Source organism: Onychomys torridus, chromosome 8 (assembly GCF_903995425.1).
Source record: "Onychomys torridus chromosome 8, mOncTor1.1, whole genome shotgun sequence".
Taxonomy (NCBI): Eukaryota; Metazoa; Chordata; class Mammalia; order Rodentia; family Cricetidae; genus Onychomys; species Onychomys torridus.
The window spans coordinates 90869846-90893023 of record NC_050450.1 but is presented as its reverse complement, the minus strand read 5'-3'; the positions used below and the strand labels follow the sequence as shown (position 1 = coordinate 90893023).

General features: G+C 48.9%; 1 protein-coding gene across 1 annotated transcript; it reads left to right on the top strand.

Moving 5' to 3' along the window:
• Positions 1–11125: 11125 nt before the first annotated feature.
• On the top strand, positions 11126–23078 carry Kif18b (kinesin family member 18B). The gene is made up of 15 exons (XM_036197459.1): positions 11126–11444; positions 12236–12393; positions 12703–12807; positions 13080–13190; positions 13268–13465; positions 13575–13751; positions 14331–14405; positions 14503–14600; positions 14997–15169; positions 15462–15573; positions 19627–19829; positions 20189–20714; positions 21903–21986; positions 22407–22492; positions 22679–23078. The coding sequence occupies exons 1-15, from the start codon at positions 11126–11128 to the stop codon at positions 22753–22755; spliced, it is 2502 nt and encodes an 833-aa protein (XP_036053352.1). The 3' UTR covers positions 22756–23078.
• The last annotated feature ends 100 nt before the right edge of the window (positions 23079–23178 follow it).

The window sequence follows — 23178 nt, the reverse complement described above, 5'->3', positions numbered from 1 at the left end:
GCTGTGGGGTGATAGTGTTTCTTCTTCCATCCCAGACTGAGCAGCTCTCCCTCCCCTTAGTCACCCAGCATGCCTTCTGTGATGCCTCCTTCCAGCTGGTGAAGGGCAAATCTGAAGGCTTCTCCCCGGGTCCCCAAGGTAAAAGTCCCTTAGCTCCCTCAGCAGGAAGCTCCAGCCTGGACAGGAACACTACCAAGGCCATGAGAGCTGCATATCTCTGCCCCTGACTGACTGACCAGATGTAGAGAGGGATCTGCAAGGACCCTTGGCTACTGCAGCTGCCCACAGAATCCCTGTTCACTATTCAAAGCCCAGGTCCATTGCCTGCTCCTCCATGAAGCCTTCCAGTAGTCACCTGTCTCCAGAGTCAGACTCGGGCTTCTCCATGTTTCCTTTAGTACACGACACTGTGCCAGCCACATAAGAACCATTCTGCCATAACGTTGGCTATCTCAAACATCTCTTGCCCTCCTTAAACTCCTACCTTTTCCTCTGTGATGGTCGGATGGGCACTGCGAGGCCCCTCCCAGGTATCCTTCACGGTGGAAGGACCTGTTCCCCCAACTGCTGGAAGTGCTGCCGGAAGATCATGTCCAGCTGCCTGAAAGACCCCTCTCCTGGGGGATTTACCTCTGCCAATGTGAGTGCCTTGCTTGCTTGTCTTACCCTGTCTCTTCATACCTCGCTCCCACATCTGATTTTGCCAAGGGCGTTGAGGCCTGGGCTCCCTGCTCAGTCCTCCTGCCCTACAAAAGACCACTCTGAAGTATCCTCCCATCTTCAGAGAGCTCAGCACAGTTTCTCTCTTTGCTCCATCTTGCACCATTCTCTTCCTCAGGCGTTAGCTCCCAAAGCGATATCTCTGAGACAGACAGACAGACAGACAGACAGACAGACAGACAGACAGATAGGCAGATAGCCTGGCTGGCTCTGAACTCTCTATGTAGACCAAGCTGGCAGAGAACAGAGATCCATCTGCCTCTGCTGGGATTAAAGGTGTGCACTACTACTACACTTGGCCCCTACTTTGTTTTGTTTTGTTTTGTTTGTTTGGTTTGGTTTTTTGTTTTTTGTTTTTTTTGAGACCTGGTTGCTCACCAGGGGCTGGGAATTTCTCATTCGGCTAGGATAACTGACCAGTGAGCTTCCGGGGTCCACCTGTCCCCACTTCTCCAGCACCTGGATCAGAAGTCCATGCCCCATGCTCAGCTTTTTACGTAGGTGCTGGGAATGAAACTCAGGGAGCCATGCTTGGGTGACAAGCACTTACTGACCGAGCCATCTCCCCAGATAATCTCATTTCTGTATTAATCTTCAACTGTTCATACTTCACTAACCCCTTTCCATGGCATTTTAAGCCTTTCCTTCAACCCCATCCCTCCCCTCTCACTGCTTCATGCTCTCTGTTCCCTTGTCCTGCCCTGATCTAGAAGCTGCCATTCCTCTGAAGCTCCATGATAAAGCAGATGGACTCTTTAGCTCTCACGATGCTTGGCCTCTGGACTAGGTTAGACTGGGTTTAAGATGGTAAGAATGATGTCTTAAAGCTGGGCCTGATGGTACAGGTTGTAAGCCCAGCCACTTGTCAGGCTGAGGCAGGAGATTTTAAGTTCAAGGTCAACCAGGAGGATAGTGAGGTCAAGGGCAGCTTGAGCAACTCAGTGAGACTCTGTCTCAAAATAAAAATTAAAATGAAGTGCTAGGGCTATAGCTCAATGGGAGACCATTTTCCCTAGTATGCCTGGGACTCTGGGCTTCATTCTCAGTATTACTAATAGATAGATGAATGAATAACAGAATGATGGGCTTGATTCAAGGACCTTTTCAAATTAGTCTATTTCTTTAAACACACACACACACACACACACACACACACACACACACGCATAGTGTATGGGTATTTTGTCTGCATGGATGTCTGTGTACCACATGCATGCCTGGTGTCCATGGAGGCCAGAAGAGGGTCCGTCAGAGTCCTTGGGATTGGAGTTACAGACCATAGTGAGTGGCCATATGGGTGCTGGGAATTGGATTTGGGTCTTATGGAAGATCACCCAGTATCTCTCCAGTCCCCCAAATTAGTCTATTTCTGAAGCATCTAATGCCAAACTTTGGTGTGAAGGATGTATAAACTAAACAGACAAGGGATATGTCTCGGTTATACAGTGTCTGCCTGGCAAGGTCAGGTCCCGGTTTTGAGCCCTGGAATTAAAAAAAAAAAAAAAGTGTCCAGATGTGCTTCTATTCTGCATCCCCTAACCACCTAGGGTTGGCTGTTTCAGCAGTCACAGGGAGTAAGATGTATGTACACCCCACAAGATGTAGACCACACCAGCTAAGAAGCACTTCTTGTCTGCACAGAAGACAGAGGCTAAAACTGCACACAGTCTTCAGGTTTAGGGTCTGTTTATTTATTTATTCACTATGTATTATCCCACATTTATTTATGCACACCACAATAGGCATATGGAAGGCATAGACAACATGAGGAATTCTAGGGATTAAACTCCAATCATCAACTAAGCAGCTTTTACCACTGAACCACCATGCCAGCCCTGCCTTGAGTTTGTGGGTGCACACATATATAGTTTACAGTGTTGGGGATCAGACACATGGCCTCCTGATTACTAAGCAAGCACTCTACCACTAAGCTACATGTTCAACCCTAAGCCTTAAAATCCTTGTGTTTTGTTTTGTTTCTTGAAACAGGGTATATATATCCAGGTTATCCTGGATATCTTAAAGCTCAATATGGAGACCAGGCTGGCCTTAAACTCATGGTGATCCTCCTGCCTCCTGAGTGCTGAGATTAAAAGCATGTACCACCATGCCCACTTAAAAAAATTTTTTTTGGGGGGTGTGGTTTGAGAGAGAGTTTCTCTGTGTAGTCCTGACTGTCCTGGAATTAGCTCTGTAGACTAGGCTGCCCTCAAACTCACAGAGATCCTCCTGGCTCTCTGCCTTCCTGAGTGCTGGGATTAAAGGTATGCCCCACCATGCCCAGCTGAAATTCTTTTTTTAAGGATTTAAAAAAAAAATTATGTGTACATGTATTTGTCTGTGAGTGGGTATGTGTAAGCATATGTAGATGCTTGGGAGATTAGAGAGGGTGTCAGAGCCCCTGGAGCTGGAGTTAGAGGCAGGGGTGAACCCTGCAAAATGAGTGCTGGGAACCCAACTCAGGTCCTCTAAAGGAGCAGTAAGTACTCTTAACCACTGAACCATCTCTTCAGCCCCTAGGAGTTGAAATTCCTATTGGGCTAATTGTAGGTCAATTGATCTTCTTACCAAAAAAAAAAGAAAAAAAAAAAAAAGCTCTTATCTTGGCTTCTGAGATCTAAGAAACAGACTATCCCTCACCTCTCTTTATACCTCAGCTAACATAGCCAACATTGCCCAGTTTGTTTTCTTGTTTTGTTTTGTTTTGGGGTTTCGTTTTTTGAGACAGGGGTTCTCTGTGTAGCCTTGGCTGTCCTGTAGATCTCGCTCTGTAGACCAGGCTGGCCTCGAACTCACAGAGATCGGCCTGGCTCTGCCTCCCGAGTGCTGGGATTAAAGGCGTGCGCCACCACCACCCGGCTACGACCGATTCGTTATAGTTTGTGTTGCTTTATAGTAACTGCACCTTCACTCAGTTTTCTTGTTTTGTCCTCAATGAATTAAGTGCTGTTCTATCGTTTTGGGTCCAGTTAGGTGAATAAAGAGTTTGAGTCACGTCAACCAGGTATTAAATACTTATTCTACTAACCTGTGGACAGCTGCGGTGGAGGAAACTTTACCTTCCATATATGCTCCAGACCTACACACAGTGCCACAAGGAGGACAGACCAAGTTTACTGAAAATAGGGAGCAAGTAGAGGTCTCATGTTCTAGTCCTGGCTGGCCTGGAACTTGCTATGTATGCGCTCAGGCTGGCTTCGAACTCACACAGATCCTCCTACCTTTGCCCAGAAGGGATGAGATTAAAGGAACCGCCACTACAGACAGGAGGAGGCCCATTTAGGCCACAGAAGCAGATTTAAAATCCTGTCGAATTCGCTGTAACCGATGCTGAGCTCGGCACACAGACGACAGAAACACAGTCCCTCGTATTACAGCTAGGGACCGGTTTCTGGCGGCAACTCTGGTCAGTCCAGTCTCTGCCAAAGAGCTTCCAGCAAGCCAGAGAACAAGCGCGCAGGCGCACCTCGGGCTGTCTTTGTTTCTTAGGAAACAGCCAATCAGCGAGCTCTGCGGTGACCAATGGGAAACGCGGATGAGCGGACCGCCTAATTTGAACGCGCCGCGCCGGAAGAAGGTTGGTTGGGGTGGAAGAGGGTGCGGGGAAGCTCGGTCCGGGGTCCGAGGGCTCCGGTCTGTGGCGGGGGGACGCATGAGCGACACCGGCGGCGGGAACCGACGAGAGGTAAGCTTTGACCCACGGTGGGGACGGCCCCGTGGGCTCGGTGCGGAGGGCTCGGACGCGCGGGCCGGGCTGCGGCCGGCTGCAGCGGCGCTCGTTTGGAGAGGACAGGGATGTAGGAGGGCCCTTCCTGCACATCAGTTGCCCAGCAGGCCGCGACCCCTGTGTCCACGGCCCGGGACCTATGTTGAGCCTGCTCATGTACACGGCTCCTTTGAAAGATGCACCCTGCTCTGTAGCATGAGGTGGGATTGGGTTTTCTGCTAGAACTGGGGAGCTGGGACGCCCTGCGGAAGAGAATGGGGTAGCCACGCTCCTCTCCACACATCTTGTCAGAGTGAATTACACAGCCGTGTGCACCGGGGGTGGGTTTGGGGGGTGTGTGTGGAGAGCGTGGAGCGGGGGTGGGGATTGCTGCAACTTGGTTACAAGGCACCCAGTAAATACTGTTGTGAACCAGACAGGAAAGGAATGAAAGAAAACCAGGTCTGCGTTATACCAGGAAGACCGATTTTTTTTTTTTTTTTTTAAAAAAACGTTAAACTTTAACTGACGTGACATTTAAAAGGTAGAGCCTGGTCTGTGCCAAAGAACTTGAAATCGTTTATTGAACTTATTGGTTCCGTGCGTCTCGGGGAAATGCTGTATCATATTTTACTAGTATTGCCTAATATTTGTTGGGCACTTAAATGAACTCAGTTTCAGGTTGAAACGAACTCCTTCAAGCCTAACGGTAACCTGGTGAGGCAGATAATATTACTTAACAATTTGCATATTGAGAAACTGAGGCATGGAGTAGTTAAGCCTGACTCGGAGATCTATCATTTTTCTGAATGAGCGTGTTAATACCACTCCCTTCAGTCAATGCCATTTCTTCTCTGCCCATTTCATTATTGAACTCGACCCCCCCCCCCATCACCCCAGACAGGTCTTTAAGGTGTTTCATTCTCAGTTAGTTGGTTTTTTATATTATCTAATTTATCCATTTGTACTTTTTCTTTTCATAGTCTAGGGATCAAACCCAAGACCATGAGCACTCTACCCAGGAGCTACATTCCCAGCTCTAGTACTGTTTAAAGAAAGTACAACATATTGTTAGAGACATTTGTAAAGCTTTTCTCGATCTGGACAAAGAGCAACTGTGGATAATTATCATAATATTGTATAAACTACATTCTCTCTCCACAATTGGTTAAACTATAAATACAAGCTAGGCATAGTAAGACACTTCTGTAACCCTGGCACCTGTAATCCCAGTCCCTGAGATGTGTGAGAGGAGGATCTCTGAGTGTTAGACCAGTTAGAGTGAAACGCTTTCAAAATGCCCCCCCCACCACCAAACACACACAAATAAACACAAATTTAAAAAAAAAAAAAGTAAATTCACATTAAAAAAAATACACTGAACTCAGTTAAATAGAGCATCACAATTATAATGAAAAGATGACTAGCATGTTGTCAGGGATGTGATTTAGTTCTCAGCACTCCCATCCTGTTGCTCCCCAAATAGAAGTTGTTAAACTTCTTAATTGATCTAAGGCCAACGAGGAGATTATATTAGTTTAAAATTTACCTCCACACAAATGAAAACCCCCACTGAATTCCCAGATATTTACAGTCAGTTAGAAAAGCAAACATTTTCATTCTGTCTTAAGACTCTGGACATTATGTTGAACATGATTAAAATTACCAGTACATAAAAATAAGTGTAGTTGTTAAAACTTCAAATAAAACATTGGGAACCAGAAACCAGCATATTCAAGGTCCTAAGTTCAATCCTCGGCACCGCCCACATCCAGTGTCTGTGTGTGTGTGTGTGTGTGTGTGTGTGTGTGTGTGTGTGTGTGTGTGTGCATGTGGAGGTAAACTGGAAATGGAGACAAATGCCTTTAGACTAACAAAGTATGAAATAATAAGAGCATTCCTTGTAAAATGAGGAAAGCTGGAGAATGCTCACTATTGCAGCTTTTGTTGGATATTGTAATAGAATTCCTAGCCAGAACTGTAAGACAAGGAAACTAAATGACGGTTGGTAAGATGGCAAAGAACAAGCAAAGGGGACATGGTGGCATGTGCTTACAGTCCCAGTGCTTGGGAGGCTGAGGCAGGAGGATCTTAAGTTCCAGGCCACACTGAGCTTTCTAGCCAGACCACAGAAAATGACAAACTAAGGGAACAGACAGAACTATTAAACAGCTCAGTGCTGGGATGCTTGCCTGGCGTGTGCAATACCCAGCCCTGGATAGAAAAAGTATAGTCTATGATTTTGTTTAAAAATCAAGCTATGCATAGGAGGAGTCCGTTATTGTAGCACACTGTTGTAGTGGATAGCCATCCCAGTATTGGCCTGCAAGTTCCAACCCCCATTGAGGCTTTGGTAATGGTCACGCCCACAAGGCGGGGTGGAGGAGGAAGTGGAAGACCCAAGATAGAGAGGAGGGGCGTGCTCTCTTGGTTTGGGACGCTAGACACAGGAGGTAGACTTAGCAGAGTTCTTCAGAGAACACAGCCAGACTGCGCCATACCTTTGCTAGACCCTGCAACCTATCCCTTCATTTGTAAGTTACCCCACAAAATAAACCTCCCTTTTAACTACAAGGAGTGGCCTTAATAATTTCACCAATACACTGTTATATGGATACCAAGGTGAGGGACATACAAAGCCCAGAAGTGGGACAGAAAAAAACGTACTAAACTGATGGAAGGGCAGAAGTAGTGTGTAAGGATGGAGTAGTGCCACTGAGTGAGCTTAGACTCTGGCCTGGCTTACCATCTGTTTAACGGGTTGTTTTCCTTCCAGGGCACATGGAACACTCTTATTCACAGAATGAGGTTGCTGAGAATGCTAAAAGTAACCGTTTGTGAAGCAGTTAGCATAGAGTACTTAGCATACAGACACACTCAGCGAAGCACTCGGTAAATGTAGCTACGATACTTATTTTTAGGCTTTTGGGTTCAGACTGGGTTCTCTAGCCCTTATTCATTCATAGAACAAAATCTGCTGCATGCTGGGACAGGTCCCCAAATACCTGGGGTGCGTGGGTGAGTTACCATAAGTGTATGAGGAATGATAAAAATCAGTGAAGGGGCTGTAGCTGTGCCTGTAACAGTGATGTCCGAGGGATGTACCTCTTCATTCCTCTCCTCCTCAGCTCCCATCGTCTGCAGGGGGATCCCCTCAAGTCCGCAGAAACTCTCCTCCAGGGCCTTCAGAAGTTGATCTCGTCTCTACAAGGGTGGGCAAAAAAAGCCACCCCTAAAACATCTGGATCTTGGTTTCCCAGCCCCAGATCAGCAGCACACTCGCCTCTGGGTTTTAATGAGCTGCCTGGGGTTAGAAATAGGACTTGAGTGTGCCTGCCTGAGAACCCTGAAGATCTTATTAAAGAATCATCTCCCTTGTACTTTGGGCTGAAATGCTCTTTCCAAGCGAGGATCAAAGCAAACTTGACAAACGTTCTCTCATTAATCTCCCATCCCCCAGGGGGTGGGAGCAGATTGGTAGCTCTTCTCACTGGCTCTCAAAGCGGGCAGCTGATGTGACATTGACGGGTGGTGTGGCTCTTGGAAAGACCCCCACCAGTCAGATGCAGAACACTGACCAGGACCCGGGTGTCCTTGGGGCACCCATGCCAAGTGTTACCCTGCATTCTGCACCTGGTGCCCCCAGCACTGTCTTGGGAAGAAAGAAAACATCTCATTAGGCAAACAGACTGGCCCCTCTGGCCCTCAGGAGGGGGAGGAGAGAGCTGTAAAGGTTATGCGCACTCTCTGCCAGTGCCCTTTTTAATTTCCTGCTTAGAATGTTAGGCTGCTCTGCGCCTCCTCCTCAGCCAGAACCCTCCCCGTGGGCCTCTGAAACGGCCAGGGAGGCAGCCGGTGTAGACAGGCTCTGCCTTTACTTCTCCCACAGAGAAGCAGGTCTCCTGAGAGTGTGAATGTAGAAACAAGAAAAAGGAACTCTGGTGTTGAAAATCAGATATAGTCCATACATCTGCAAGTGCTTTTAGAACACATGATCTAGTCCCATAAAAGAGACTATAATTATTATACAAACTTAAGGGACTATTAAAACCATGTGATCATCGGAGCATAATATATAATATCATTATCAGGCAGGAGAGCAGGCTCTGCGGTCAGACTGCCTGGGTTGGAGCTAAGGGCTCCATCACTCACTCGTATTGGAACCTTGGGCAAGTTGCTTAACCCTCTCTGTCTCAATTCCTCGCTGAAAAATGAGTGTAATAATACTATCCATCTTGTGGGATTGCAGTGGAGATAAAAGGAGAGGATGTGTGCGGTGCTTCGAACAGACCTTGATAGAGTGTGCACTTTGCTAATATGTTTATTATGACAGTCGGACTGCTGGCACGAAAACTGGACTGTACACACATAAAAGGGTTATTGTTGGTTGATAGCTGTCCCTTGCTTGGTGCTGGGAAGAAGTTAAGTTTAGGGGGTGAAGGAACAGGAATTTCAAATCGGCTCACTTCTGCCTCGTTCCCCAAGAAAACCCGGCGCTGTTGGCCAGAATACTCAGCAGAAGCCCCACTTTGCTGAATGGCCTTCATTATGACTGATCAGCAGATATAGCCTTTATTGGGAACGCATTCATCTGTTCATATCCCTTAGGAACAGCCCCGTTACTTACTTCCCTGTGTTAATACATCCCGAGAGCTGGGTTAAATCCACTGACTCCTGCCTGCATCCTCAGAACTCAAAGGTGAAATGAAGAGGCGGGCACAGAGGTGTGAAGGAACACCAAATGACCACAGGCTGGAAACCTCGGGAATTATTACCACATCAACACTGGGAAATCTGTTGTATTACCGTCCGCATCAACAGATTCAGAGAGAGACACCGTGAAATCATCTCACCAAGTACCCATTCCTGCATCCCTACTGGGCAGTAGAGTGTAGGCAACCAAATAAAGACAGCTGAAAATAGAAAGCAACTGTCTTTATTTGCAAAGACAACTATATTATCATTTAATTGAAAGGCCTAAGAGAATCAATGGCAGTCTATTAGAACTAATAAGAACATTTGGTTAAAAAAAAAAAAAAAAAAGAATATTTGGTATTCTAGGCAGCTGCATGGTATGCATCCAGATATTCAAAGCTTTCCAATATTCTGGCAAAATATGGTTTTGAAAATGCAATTTTCAAAGGCGTCTATTCACCATATAACAAAGACTGTGTAATAACTAGTAATAAACCGAATCGAGAATGTACGGTACTCATGAGAGGACAATTATGAAATTTTACTGAAGATTATAAAGTTGTAAACGCATGGAAAGAGACAGCAGTTCTAGGTGGGAAGCTTCCGTATCATCAAGACACCAAGTCTTCTCATATTAACCTATAAATTAAAAATAACCTAAATTAAAGTCTTAGCAGGATTTTCTTCATGGAGCTTCACAAGATAATTCTAAAATCATATGCAAGGCAAGATGTCCAAGAATAACCAAGAAAAAGTGCAAGAGGTGTCCATTACAGAGGACTCCACGGCGGTGTGCCAGAATGAGGAGTGAAACCACAAATAAGTGCATGTCTCTATAAAAAATGAGTTGTGTTAAATTTTGCGTTTGAAATGGGTGGGAAAGAAATCTTCAATAAATGATCTTCAGATAATTGCTTGCCAGCTGGAAAAAAAGAATATAAGAAAGGAAGGTATTGGACAGGAGTGTAAAAAAAAAAAAAAATTTGTTGCTTTGGAGAAGAAATGTCTTTTTGTTGTTGGTTTTTGTTTTTCATGTATGCTAGCATAAGTATTCCACTACACTACAGCCCAACTTCCAATTTCTTTCTTTTCTTTCCCCTTTGGTACTAGGATGGAAGCCAGAGCTTCACTGACACTTGACTCCACCCTTCTCATTTACTTATTATCTGAGACAGGACCTTGCTCTGCAGCCCAGGCAGATGTGTAGTCTCTCACCTCCTCCTTTCCTGTAGCTAGGATTATAGGCATGCATAACCAGGGCTAGTGCCAATAAAATGTCTTAGAAAGTCACAAATAGCATAACAAATGCCTAGGAATAACTAAGATGTTACAAAAAAGTCCAGTGAGGGAGTCTTGCTACTCGATTAAAGTGTGTTTAATAGTAGGAAAAGTATGGTGGTGGTATGAGTATAGACAAATTGTTTATTACATTTTATTTATCAAAAGGGGCCGTGATACAAAGCATGTGTTGGAGCTGGAGGACAACTTGCAGGAGTCCTGGGGATTGAACTTATGTGATTAGGCTTAGCAGCAAGCACCTTTACCTGCTGAGCCATCTCACTGGCTCTGAAGCCAAATGGCTTAGTGGAAATATAGTAAGTCCAGTAAAAGACCTTTGGAAACATAGCCATTTGACTATGACAAGTGTGGTATTTCAAGTGAGAAAAATGTGTATTAATTGATACTGTTGACAGGTAGTGTTGATGCACACCTTTAATCCCAGCACTTGGGAGGCAGAGGCAGGTGGATCTCTGTGAGTTTGAGGCCAGCCTAGTCCACAGAGAGAGTTCCAGGACAGCCAAGGCTACACAGAGAAACCCTGTCTTAAAAATAATAATGATAATAATAATAATAATTGATACTGCCACTGATGTCTTGCTCCCTCGGGGACAAAGTAAGTGGAGGTCAGCCACTTGGAAGGTGAGGGAAAGCTCTTCAGTACTGAAGCATACTCTTGAGTGGGCTTGGTCCTCATCTCAGTCATGTCTCTGCACAGGTGTTGCCATGGTGATGGCTGTGGAAGACAGCGTGGTTCGGGTGGTCGTACGGGTGAGGCCTCCCACCCCTAGAGAGCTAGAGAGTCAGCGGCGGCCTGTAATTCAGGTGGTAGATGAGCGGGTGCTGGTGTTTGACCCTGAGGAGTATGATGGGGGATTTCCTGGCCTAAAATGGAGTGGCTCCCACAATGGCCCCAAGAAGAAGGGCAAAGACCTGACATTTGCCTTTGACCGGGTCTTTGGCGAGGCCGCCACTCAACAGGATGTGTTCCAGCACACTACACACAGCATCCTTGACAGCTTCCTCCAGGGCTACAACTGCTCAGGTGAGAACTGCCTGCTGGGTAGTGGGCTTACCTATCTGTTTCTGTCTGAGAGAAGAGTTCCATGGATCTTCTGATCTCTCTGCTTGGGGTTCCATTCATTCACTTGACCATGCAATGCTTTCCTCTGGGTCCTAGTCTACTGTAGGAGCCAGTTAGTTAGACATGGTTTTGAACTCTTGATGTGTACAACACTCTAGAGGGAAAGGGGGTGTGTGTGTGTGTGTGTGTGTGTGTGTGTGTGTGTGTGTGTGTGTATGTATGTATACATGCACTATAAACCCAGGAGAATGATGGCAAGAAAAAAAACTGTAGACTTCCATCAGAAAGCATTCCCAGCTTGGAGAGGAAGGGATAGTCCTCAACTCCAGTGCAGATCAAGATCCTATTGCCGCTGGGCAGTTGGTGGCGCACATTTTAATCCCAGTACTCGGGAGTCAGAGGCAGGTGGACTCTGTGAGTTCAAGGCCAGCCTGGGCTACAGAGTGAGTTCCAGGTCAGGCTCCAGAGCTATACAGAGAAACTGTGTCTCGAAAAACCAAAAAAAGAAAAGAAGAAAAAGATCCTATTGCCCTGGACTCCACAGACTACAGGGAGCCAGGATAGGTCCAGAGAGAACAGCTGCTGGACTTGAGCACTGAGGGAATACCCGTGGTAGAAGCCTTGGTACTGTGGTCATAGACAGCAGGGGAAAGGGACTTGAGAAGGTCGAGCCTGGTGGCAATATGCTGGACAGCCCTAGGAGAGGTAGATTTGGCCCAGCTGCCACCCTCTTCCCATTTTGTCCTTTATAGTGTTTGCCTATGGAGCTACTGGGGCCGGGAAGACTCACACCATGCTGGGAAGGGAAGGAGACCCTGGCATCATGTACCTGACCACCATGGAACTATATAAGCGTCTCGAAGCCCGTCAGGAAGAAAAACAATTTGAGGTCCTCATCAGTTACCTGGAGGTAGGGCTGCTACCTCTCTGGCCCACATCATACTTCATTCTCAGAACACTTGAAGAGGGGGTGGAGTGGTACCTGGGGAAGAGGGTCCAGGGCACACAGATATAGCCCAGTGAGAGCCCACGTGAGGCAGAAACCTGTCCGCCCTGCCCTTGTCATCCGACATAACCTGCAAAGGGCTACTCTCAGGGCTACTGTCTCAGCACCAGTTCTTCTGAGTCTGTCCCCTCCGAGTGCCCCTCGTCTCTGCTCTGTTGCTATCCCAGGGGGGTGCTGTTCCTCAGGTCTCTTCCTCTTGTTCTTTTTCCTAAGGTATATAATGAGCAGATCCACGACCTCCTGGAACCCAAAGGACCCCTCACCATCCGTGAGGACCCTGATAAGGGAGTGGTGGTACCGGGGCTTTCTTTCCACCAGGTATGCACTGGGTCTCAGGTGTGGCCAGTCAACTCCATTGGTGCTCTGGGGTTCCCTCACATAGCAGTTTGGGAGTCTCCTGGATGCTGTGGTGGTGGTGGTGGTGGTGGTGGTGGTGGTGGTGGTGGTGGCGGTGGTAGCGGCGGTTAAGGTGACGTTGGTGGTGGCGGAGTAGCAATAGAGGGTGACAGGCTCTGAAGAACAGTCTTTCCTGCGAGGAGAAAAGCCCTGGTGGTGAGACCACAGCCCCTCCCTGGGTATCTCCTCTGTAGCCAGCCTCAGCCGCACAGCTACTAGAGATGCTGACCAGAGGCAATTGCAGCCGCACACAGCACCCGACGGATGCCAATGCCACATCTTCCCGCTCTCATGCCATCTTCCAGGTGAGCAGCGTCATGTGCTCAGCCTAAGACTGGGGGTCCCGATGTCTACACCCCCCACTTCTACCCTCTGCCCCCAGATCTTTGTGAAGCAGCGGGACCGGGTTCCAGGACTGACCCAGGCTCTTCAAGTAGCCAAGATGAGCCTGATTGACCTAGCTGGCTCAGAGCGGGCATCCAGCACCCATGCCAAAGGAGAGCGGCTACGGGAGGGTGCCAACATCAACCGCTCTCTGCTCGCCCTCATCAATGTCCTCAACGCCCTGGCCGATGCAAAGGTAATACACAGCAGGCCCAGCCCCTTCAGAACAGAAGATGAGCACCTGAACCAGTGGTCCCTTTTCCAGCACAGGGCAGTCTAACCCAGCTATCCACTTACCTCCCCAGGGCCGCAAGTCTCATGTGCCCTACCGAGACAGTAAACTGACCCGCCTGCTCAAGGACTCCATTGGGGGCAACTGCCGCACTGTGATGATTGCTGCCGTCAGCCCTTCCAGCCTGACCTACGAGGATACTTACAACACCCTCAAATATGCTGACCGTGCCAAGGAGATCAGACTCACGGTACATGCCAGCAGGGATGTCCTGCATGTGGAGGGGGCCCCGACCTGAGAGGAGGTGGGGACAAGCCCTAGACAGCCCTTAGAGTCCTATCCCATCTTCCGGGCACAGGAAAGTTCCCTGGACTCATGAATGGTCTTTGTGATAGAAGCAGTAAGATTCTGTCCTGAGGAAGACCTCAGCTATACTGAGGCAGGACATCCAGACTTGCTACAGGCAACAGAACCCTATTTTCAATAAAGTAGTATCGATACCCATATACACTGACTCAGACAAAAGCAGAGGAATTCTGGTTTCCCCTGCCTGTCTCCGCAGTGAACCATGCTTATGTGGAGCTGCTACAGAGCAGGCCACTGCCTGGCTAGTGTTAAGGTCAGAGTCAGGGTTCAGGCCCCACACAATCCTCTGCCCTTTGCTGTGGTCCCAGGCAGTACATTACAGTAGACCGCTGGTCCGTTACCTGACTTGGGAGAGTGAATCACAGTAACATGAGTGAGGCTTCCCACTCAGCTTGTGGTCATGGTGATCATTGCCTTTTGTTTGAATAAACAAACAACTCTCTTCTGTGTGCACCCACCTCAGCTGAAAAGCAACGTGATCAGCCTGGACCATCACATCAGCCAATATGCTACCATCTGCCAGCAGCTCCAGGCCGAGGTGAGGAGCAGTTGAGGAGGCAGACTTGGGCAGGGAACAAGACCCAGAAGCTTGGGGTCCTGTTGGGGTTCTGAGGATGGGGATGCTCTTGTTTCAGGTGGCTGCCCTGAGGGAGAAGCTCCAGGCGTATGAGGCAGGAGCCCAGGCCCAGCACCAGCACTCCCCACGGTCCCCCAAGCTGAGCATACCACAACAGTGAGTGTGGCTGCCCTCTCCTGCCTCGCCCTCAAATCAGCTGCAGAGAGAATGAGCCCCATTCTTTTCTTGCCACTTGGTGGGCTACGAATCTTTGCCTGTGTTCTCAACCTAAAACAAGGGGTTCCTAGCCGGGGCCAGCAACTAATAGTTACCTAGATGAAGCACTAACACCCAGCCATATGAGCAATGTCTCCTCATCAGGAGAAGGTCAACAGGGATTGGGTGTCATTGTCTCTTAAACCAGAAAAATCTCTGACACCTCCCACTCCCACCAATGGCCACCCATTTGTCACTCAAGAGTTGCAGATGGACTCTGCCACCAGATACCAAAACATTCTGCCTCCCTCTGCTTATTCTCCCTCTTAAACCTCTCAAAATTCACTTCCTCCTTAGCCTTCCGAGCTCCCCATTACAGCCTGGGCACCTCAGCCAGTCCTACACCCCAGTACCGCATGCACAGTGTGGAACCCTTCAAGAGGAGAACCTGGAGACAGAGGCCCAGGAACAGAGGGTTGTGGAAGAAAATGCTTCAGGGCAGGAGCAGTCCCTACAGGACGAGCAGGTAGGACTTGTGGGTATGAAGCCGGGGCCTTGAGAAGACTCGGGCTGGTGGGATATCATCAAGGCATCTCCCCTTGCTCCGTCCGCGTGTCTCGAGTCTTCCAGATGCTTTGTGTTTGAAAGTGGCTGTGAGAAGGGACAGAGGATTCTATTTCTCTATTTGTGAACATTTACTTATCTTTTTTCAGGCTTAGTGGCAAGCCCCCTTGTCGGCTGAGCCATGTCAGCAGCCCAGGGGAGGGATTTTAGGAGATCATCCTGGCTACACTACTTACTAATGCCTCCTTCTCTGCTTTCTAACCCAGATGCCAGAGCTGAACCTGCCAGGGTCGCCTAGTGTGACTTTGCAGCCGAAGCCAGTCATGAGCCAACACTCATCACAGAAACTGGACGGGGACCATTTTAAGCAGTAGGTGTCTCGTCACCAATAGACCCCACAGTGAGGAGGGACAGGTTAGCCGCCTCGGACAGGAGCTGATGTTCAGAATGTCATGCACATCGGTTCTGAGCTGACAGTTTATTTAAGTCCTGTTTTCTTTCTATTTTTGCTTTTTTGAGACACAGTTTCTCTGTGCAGCCCTGGCTGTCCTGAAACTCACTCTGTAGACCAGGCTGGCCTTGAACTTAGAGATATACCTGCCTCTGCCTACCTAGTTCTGAGATTAAAGGCCTAAGCCACCGTGCCCAGCTTCAAGTCCCTGTTCATCACCCTTCCCCCATGGCTGTTTTCTGGCCCTTGCTGTGACCCGGGACTCTGTCTTCTCACTGCCATCTCTACTCTGCTATGGTTGGCAACCTAACAGCAGGCAAGGACAGCAAAACAGACACACACACACACACACACACACACACACACACACACACACACGTACACACACACACACACACACACGTACACACACACACCCCACACACACACGTACACACACACACACACACACACACACACACACACACACACACACCCCACACACACATCCCTCCCTGACAGACAGCAGGAACTGAGCTAGGTAGGGCAGGTGGCTTTCCAGTCTCTTTGGAGAGCTGCTGTCCCTGTACAGCCAGGAGGAGCCAGGCCCCAGGCGGAAGAGGGGGTAACCATGAGTCAGGTTTTCCAGTGCATTCTCGACAACAGATTGTGGCTATTTTTCTTCCAGAAGTAAATAAGATCCTCCACCCTCAAGCCAAAGAGGAAAAGATTTGGACCATTTCTTCTGGGCCACAAAGAGGGGCTTTTCTCTCGTTTTCCCATGGCCTCCAGTGCACCAATCCCCTCCACTCTGCGTTGCTACTGTCAGCCCCACTCGCCCCTCCCCTGCACGGTTCACACTAGGCAGTGTATTTAAAGCTTCCGGACAGAAGGGCCTGCTTAATTTTATTTCTTGTCGGGGAGTGTCTGTTCCCGACTCAGCAAAAATGCTGCGGCCTGAATAATCAAAGGCTCATTATCTGTCTCCTGCTGCCAACTCCCTGGACCCTGAGGAGGCAGAGATATGTGGGTGGGCTGCCCCATTGGCCTCCCAACTACTGGCTCCCATAGATGACCCAGTGTCTTTCTGTTTGGTGTCCCCATTATAAAGAGAGGCCTCTTGGTCACCATGTTTGCTCTGCCTGTGGTTTTGTGGTCTCTGACAAGTTACTTTATCTTGTGATTTGAAAATCACAATTTTTTTTGGTTTTTGGTTTTTTGAGACAGGGTTTCTCTGTAGGTTTGGTGCCTGTCCTGGATTTAGCTCTGTAGACCAGGCTGGCCTCAAACTCACAGAGATCTACCTGCCTCTGCCTCCCGAATGCTGGGATTAATGGCATGGAATCACAGTTCTTATGCTAAGTTCTTTGAGATGAAACACTAATAAAATATGACAAAGGATCCCAAGTCTCAGTTGCTGCAGAGCATCATGGTGTCCTGTCCTGTGCATTTGGAAAAGCTCTAACAACCAGACAGATAATAGTGATTTCCCTTGGACTTCATTAGAGCTCAGAGTTGGGCCTCCAGGGCCTGGAGCAGATTGGAGAGTTTTTTTTCCAGTTCAGTTTTTCAAGACTTTTTTTTTTTTTTGTAAAATCTTTTCTTTTTTATTTTACTTATTTGTTTCTTGGTTGGTTGGTTGGTGTTTTGAGGTTGGGCTTCTCTGCATAACCCTGTCTGCCTGGAACTCATTATGTAGACTAAACTGATTTCAACTCGGAGATCACCTGCTTCTACCTCCCATGCTGGGATTAAAGGCAGGTGCCACCACCCCAGGTGTAAAATCCTTTCTTCACATGAGGTCCAATACACAGGACAGACAAAACAGTTGTTCTGCCTTACACGTGCTGGAATTTGAAATTAATTTGAAAGCCCAGCTGTCCATGTGTCAACTGGGGAGCTGTAGCCATTGTCTAGGGCACAGAGCAAAGACAAGCCCAACCCGAGTCGTCTGACATCCAGGCCCATGTATTTCTCCCAATGCCCACTCTTTTTAAGAGTTCACATCGGGCTGGAGAGATGGCTCAGAGGTTAAGAGCACTGACTGTTCTAGAGATCCTGAGTTCAATTCCCAGTAACCACATGGCAGCTTACAACCATCTATAACAAGCTCTGATGCCCTCTTCTGGCATGCAGGCATGTGTGCGGACAGAATACTGTATACATAATAAATAAACATCTTAAAAAGAAATAAAAAAGAGTTCTGATTTTAGCTAGGCATGGTGGCACATGCCTTTAATCCCAGCACTTGGGAGGTAGAGGCAGGTGGATCTCTGAGTTTGAGGCCAGCCTGGTTCACAGAGCGAGTTGCAGGACAGTCAGAGCAACACAGAGAAATCCTGTCTTAGAAAAAAAAAAAATTCAGATCTTCCTCATAATAGAGGCTCAAAAAGATAGAGTTTTCACTGTGTCTTTGTTAATTAATGTCCTACCTGCTTTCACAAAGAAAGGCCTCAAGGCTGCTTTGCCAAATGAGTTTGTGTTTCCTGAGCACACACTGACTGCAGCCAGTGAAGAAGGGTCAGGGGGTCCAGACAGGTGGTTACCTGAGGATGAATCATTTGCCATGAATAATCCTTACCAAGGTAATTGTGTTTATTTCTTTTATCACAGGCGTGCCTTAGAGGAAGAAATTTTGCTTTATGAGAATCTAAATTTACAATATCAATAATCACATTACCCTCAGAATTTCCTCTAAATAGTCCCCTGGTGCATGTGAAATGTGTGTTGATTTTCACACACTTTTTCAGGATCCCAAGCATTAGCTAGAAAACACATCTCCACATGCATTTCAAGGGTCTTCTCAAAGCCACAATCACAAGCTTCGTATTTAATCTCCCCTTATTCCATCAAGGTAGACGCCATTTCACAGAAGTAACAGTTCACCGTGTGCTGGGCATTCTTTAAATATTCTGCATATAAAATAAGTCACGTAGGCCAAGTATGGTGGTGCTCACACCTTTAGTCCTAGAACTAGGGAGGCTAGACAGGTGGATCTCTGAGTTCCAGACCAACCAGAGTTATGCGGTGAGATCCTGTCTCAAAACATAGTAACAAAGCCAGGTGTGGTGGTGTACCCCTTTAATTTCCATCCGTTTGGAAGCAGATGTAGGTGAATCTTTGATTTCGAGGCCAGCCTGGTCCTAACAGGGCAAGTTCCAAGATAGCCAGGACTACACAGAGAAACACTGCCTTGAAGAACCAATAAATAAATCCGCAAATCAGTGCCTCAGTTAACGTTGCCAGCAGCCCTGTGATGTAGTGGTACTTGTTGCCACCCCATCTTAAAGTTGTTGAGATTGTAGTTAACAGGTACAGTGAAGACCCTGCAGACGGGATGTGTTGAGCTGGGATTTAAACAGGACTAATGGGACCTGGGTTTTTTTTATTAACTATTGTCTTACCCTGAGGGGAGACATGATAGTTCTAAGCTAGGAGTGGTGGCACATATCTGTGTAATCCTAGCACTTGGGAGGTGGGGACTGGAGGGAAGATCAGGAGTTAAAGGACACCCTCAGCTATGTAGCGTGTTCAAGGCCACTCTGGGCTACATGAGACCTAAAAGACCACAGCACTATTAAGTGGCAGAGTTGAGGAGGAACTCAGAGCTTCCAAGTTCAAGGTTACTTGGCACCTTTTCTCTATTTCCCAGGTCACTGTCTTTGTCATAGGGCATGTATAATAGGTGACACCTCCCACCATTACCTGTGGAGGTGTTGGCCTTTGGTAAGGGTATGCCAAAACAGGATCCATGGCCAGGAGGAGGGTGAAGCAGGTAAGCTGGTCTGGGGCAAGGCAGGAGGGAGCTGGCATACTAGCCACATAGAGAGTGATGGGCAGTGTGTAACACACAGACCTGCTCAGCCTGGGTCTCAATGGACAGTGTGTAACACACAGACCTGCTCAGCCTGGGTCTCAATGGACAGTGTGTAACACACAGACCTGCTCAGCCTGGGTCTCAATAAGTTACAGATTCTCTACCCTCTGTTCCAGGTTGGCCCTCCGAGTGTTGTTCCTGGCCCAGCAACAATACTCCCTGCTGCAGGCAGCCAACCTCCTGACTCCTGACATGATATCAGAATTTGAGACCCTGCAGCAGTTGGTGCATGAGGAGAACACTGACCTTGGGGCTCAGAGCCCCAGGGCTCCTGGTCGGGCAAGGGGGCACCCCCTAGCTCAGGAGTGTTCAGAGTCTAGTGAGTGTCTCTTTTGCCCTGTCTCACGTGTTGTTGAATCTCTAAGGCTCACCTATCGCCACAGGATGGGCTGGGGCCTCAGCTGCTGGGGTATGCTGTGTGGGAGACTGGAACCTAATACTCTGGCTTTCTATGCACAAACAGGCCAAAGAGAACTGAGGAGTTAAGGGCTGGCTTTCTATGCACAAACAGGCCAAAGAGAACTGAGGAGTTAAGGGCTGGCTTTCTATGCACAAACAGGCCAAAGAGAACTGAGGAGTTAAGGGCTCTTCTGTGCCGCTGGGGTCTGCTCCCATGTCCTATACACTCCTCTCTGGCCAGCCCCAGGTCCCTTCTCAGCACGTTCCTTCCCTGTTCAGAATCTTCAGGGTACTGTGGTCCTGTCACCCGGACCATGGCAAAGCAACTGAATGGCCTCACGCACACTCTGGGAGTCCCACTTGGACCTGACTGCACCTCAGAGAAGACATTCCAAAAGCCCGCCGAGGAGAGGAAGAAGAAGAGGAAACTGAGCCCCACAGAGCCGGGCAGTCCACCAGCCCCGACTCAGGAGACGAAGCGCCAGCGCCAGTCCTTCCTCCCCTGCTTGAGGAGGGGCTCTTTACCTAAGGCCCAGCCTTCCTCTGCGCCCAGAACCCCCAGAGGAGAAAGGGCGTCCTCCCCCTCCTCCCGGGTCTGCCCAGCTACAGTCATTAAGAGCCGGGTGCCCCTGGGCCCTTCTGCCTTACAGAACTGCTCCACTCCTCTCGCCCTACCCACTCGTGACCTCAACACCACCTTCACCGTCTCTGAGGAGTCCCCCTTCAAACCCAGCTTCCATGATCCTGTTGGCTGGGAGGAAGTCCCCCAGGAGCTGAACTGTACAGACCAGCCCTTCATTCCCAGGTGAGTCCCAGAAGATGGAAGGCAGCTGGCTCTTGGAGCAGAGGCATTTACCACCTGCCTCCCCTTGGTCACTCGTCAGCCTTGTGCCCAGACCCAGGAAAGCAAAGCATGCAGTTGTATGGCAACATGGCTGATCGTAGAGTCCCCCGGTGCCCATGCCTCATCCCGCCACCTCGGTGCTGGTTCATGGCATGCTCCCCAGTAGCTAATGGGACGCCAACTTAGGAAGGGTCATCAGGGAACCAGGAGTTAACAAGCCCAGCTCTGTCTGTTCCTAGGCTTTGTTTTGGTTCCATGACTCACAGACAGATACCTATTTCATCTACTTGATTTCCAGATGTTTCTCTCTATCCCAGCATCTGGAATAGGGAAGGGAGGCTGAGTGTGGTATTGCACACCTTTAGTCCCAGCACTCGGGAGACAGAGGCAGGCAGATCTCTGTCAGTTCAAGGCCAACCTAGTCTATGTAGTGAGTTCCAAGATAGTCAGGACTATGTAGAGAGACCCTGTCTCAAAAGACCAAAAGGAGATGTGGCACGCCAGGTGGTGGTGGCGCACGCCTTTAATCCCAGCACTCGGGAGGCAGAGCCAGGCGATCTCTGTGAGTTCGAGGCTGGCCTGGGCTACCAAGTGAGTTCCAGGAAAGGCTCAAAGCTACACAGAGAAACCCTGTCTCGGAAAAACTAAAATAAAAAGAGAGAGAGAGAGAGATGTGGCACACTAAGAAAGGAAAATTTTCTTTCATTATTTCCTAGTGCAAAGGTGAAGCCGTTACCTCTGCCCTTGAACTGCATGATAGGGGAAGGGAATGGAAACAGCTCAGGACTGAGCAAGCAGCAGGGCTGTGAGGCCGAGACCGGCAGACTGCCCACCCACAGCCCCACACCTTCCATGCCCTCTGAGCCAGCTCAGTAACAAGCTCAGAGCTGGGCAGGTGGAAGGGTGAAATTGCTTGAACTCCAGCTCCCAGGACACACCAGAAACTGACATCTAGATGTCCTCCCAGAACGGGGCTGTCACTCAGCTGTCAGCCCAGGCTAAGAGAGGCAGGGAGAGAGGCTGCTTCTGAGCAGGAAGAAGCCTGAGGTCATTTGGTCCAACCTCCCTCCCTGCATGCTCGGGGCTGGAGAGGAGACTGGTCAGTGGCATTTCTGGCTCCCTCCTGAGCTGCCTCTCCCACCCCCACAGTGCACCCGTGCTCATGTTCACCATGAAGGGCCCCAAATCTTCTCTACCTACAACCACTGCCAGCAGGAAGAGGCGTACTGTGAGGTGAGGCTGGAGGTGGGAGAGAAAAGCCCTAACCAGATCACTAGGCACCAACTAAGCCCAGACCCCCACCTGATTTTCTCTAGACTCCTTGGAGAAAGCAGCCGAGGTCCTGTAAGCAGGGCCAGCATTTAGTTCTCTGGCTGGAATCATCTCTGGCTTTCCCAGAGATGATTTGGGCCTTAGATCCCTAGCCATGGGGGAGATAGGCGTCGTTCATTGGCTGATGCACTGGTTGGACCGTTTCCCTCACCAAAGCTTCCTTGCATGCCTCATCTCACAAGCCTCCCCTCACTGCATCTCCCATTCTCTCATGGGGTTCTGAAAACTGCTGTCCAGCTGCCTCCCTTCTGTGTACACCCACAGTCGAGAACATGCCTGTGACCTTCCCACCTTCCTGCCTCCCTGCCTTCCCTTCTCCAGGTCTTCATTGTCCCGAGGCCGAAGCTGCATTGCCCGCCTCCCCAGTAGCACTTTGAAGAAGCCAGACGGACCCTTCACAGTCCCCGGTAGCTGAGACAAAAATGGAGTGTAGGACAGGGTGATAGAGACCCAGGTGGAAGGAGGGCCTGAGATATTTCCAAGCATTTCAGGGACCCCAAGGAGGGAGGAGGAGGATGGGGTGAGAGGCAGGGGGCCTGGGACAGAGCCTCACTTTGTCCTTCTGTATCTCTCTGTGTCTCACTGGCCTGCAGAACCACCCTTGAGTCCCCACAGCCTTGGTGACCAGAGGACTCATAAGGGACTGATTGGTGTGACAGAGTGCTGTTAACTGGGTATCCTGACCACGAGGCCTCCAAGCTCGTCCTGATCCGACAACACCTCTATGCTGACAGCCTTCTCTGGTCTGGAGCTGCCAATACCATGAGCCCCTGATCTGCCCTCCTGACCTTGGAACAATTAACACCAACATGCCTTGCCTGTATTAACACCCCTCCCCAACCATCCATCTGCTCTTTGCCTTCATTATTAATCTCTGTTACACTCAGCTTCTTGATATATATATTTGTTTGTGAGGATTAAACACATGGCTATATTAAAGGATCCTGTCATGCTTTCTCATTCCCAAAGCCTTCCATGCAAGCAAGGAACTCTTGTGCTCTGTTCTCTACCCCCAAACTTCATGTCTGACAGCAGACACCACAGGAGGCCTCTAACAGTGAAGTCCTGGTCAACTCTCCTGGTGTTTGAGATG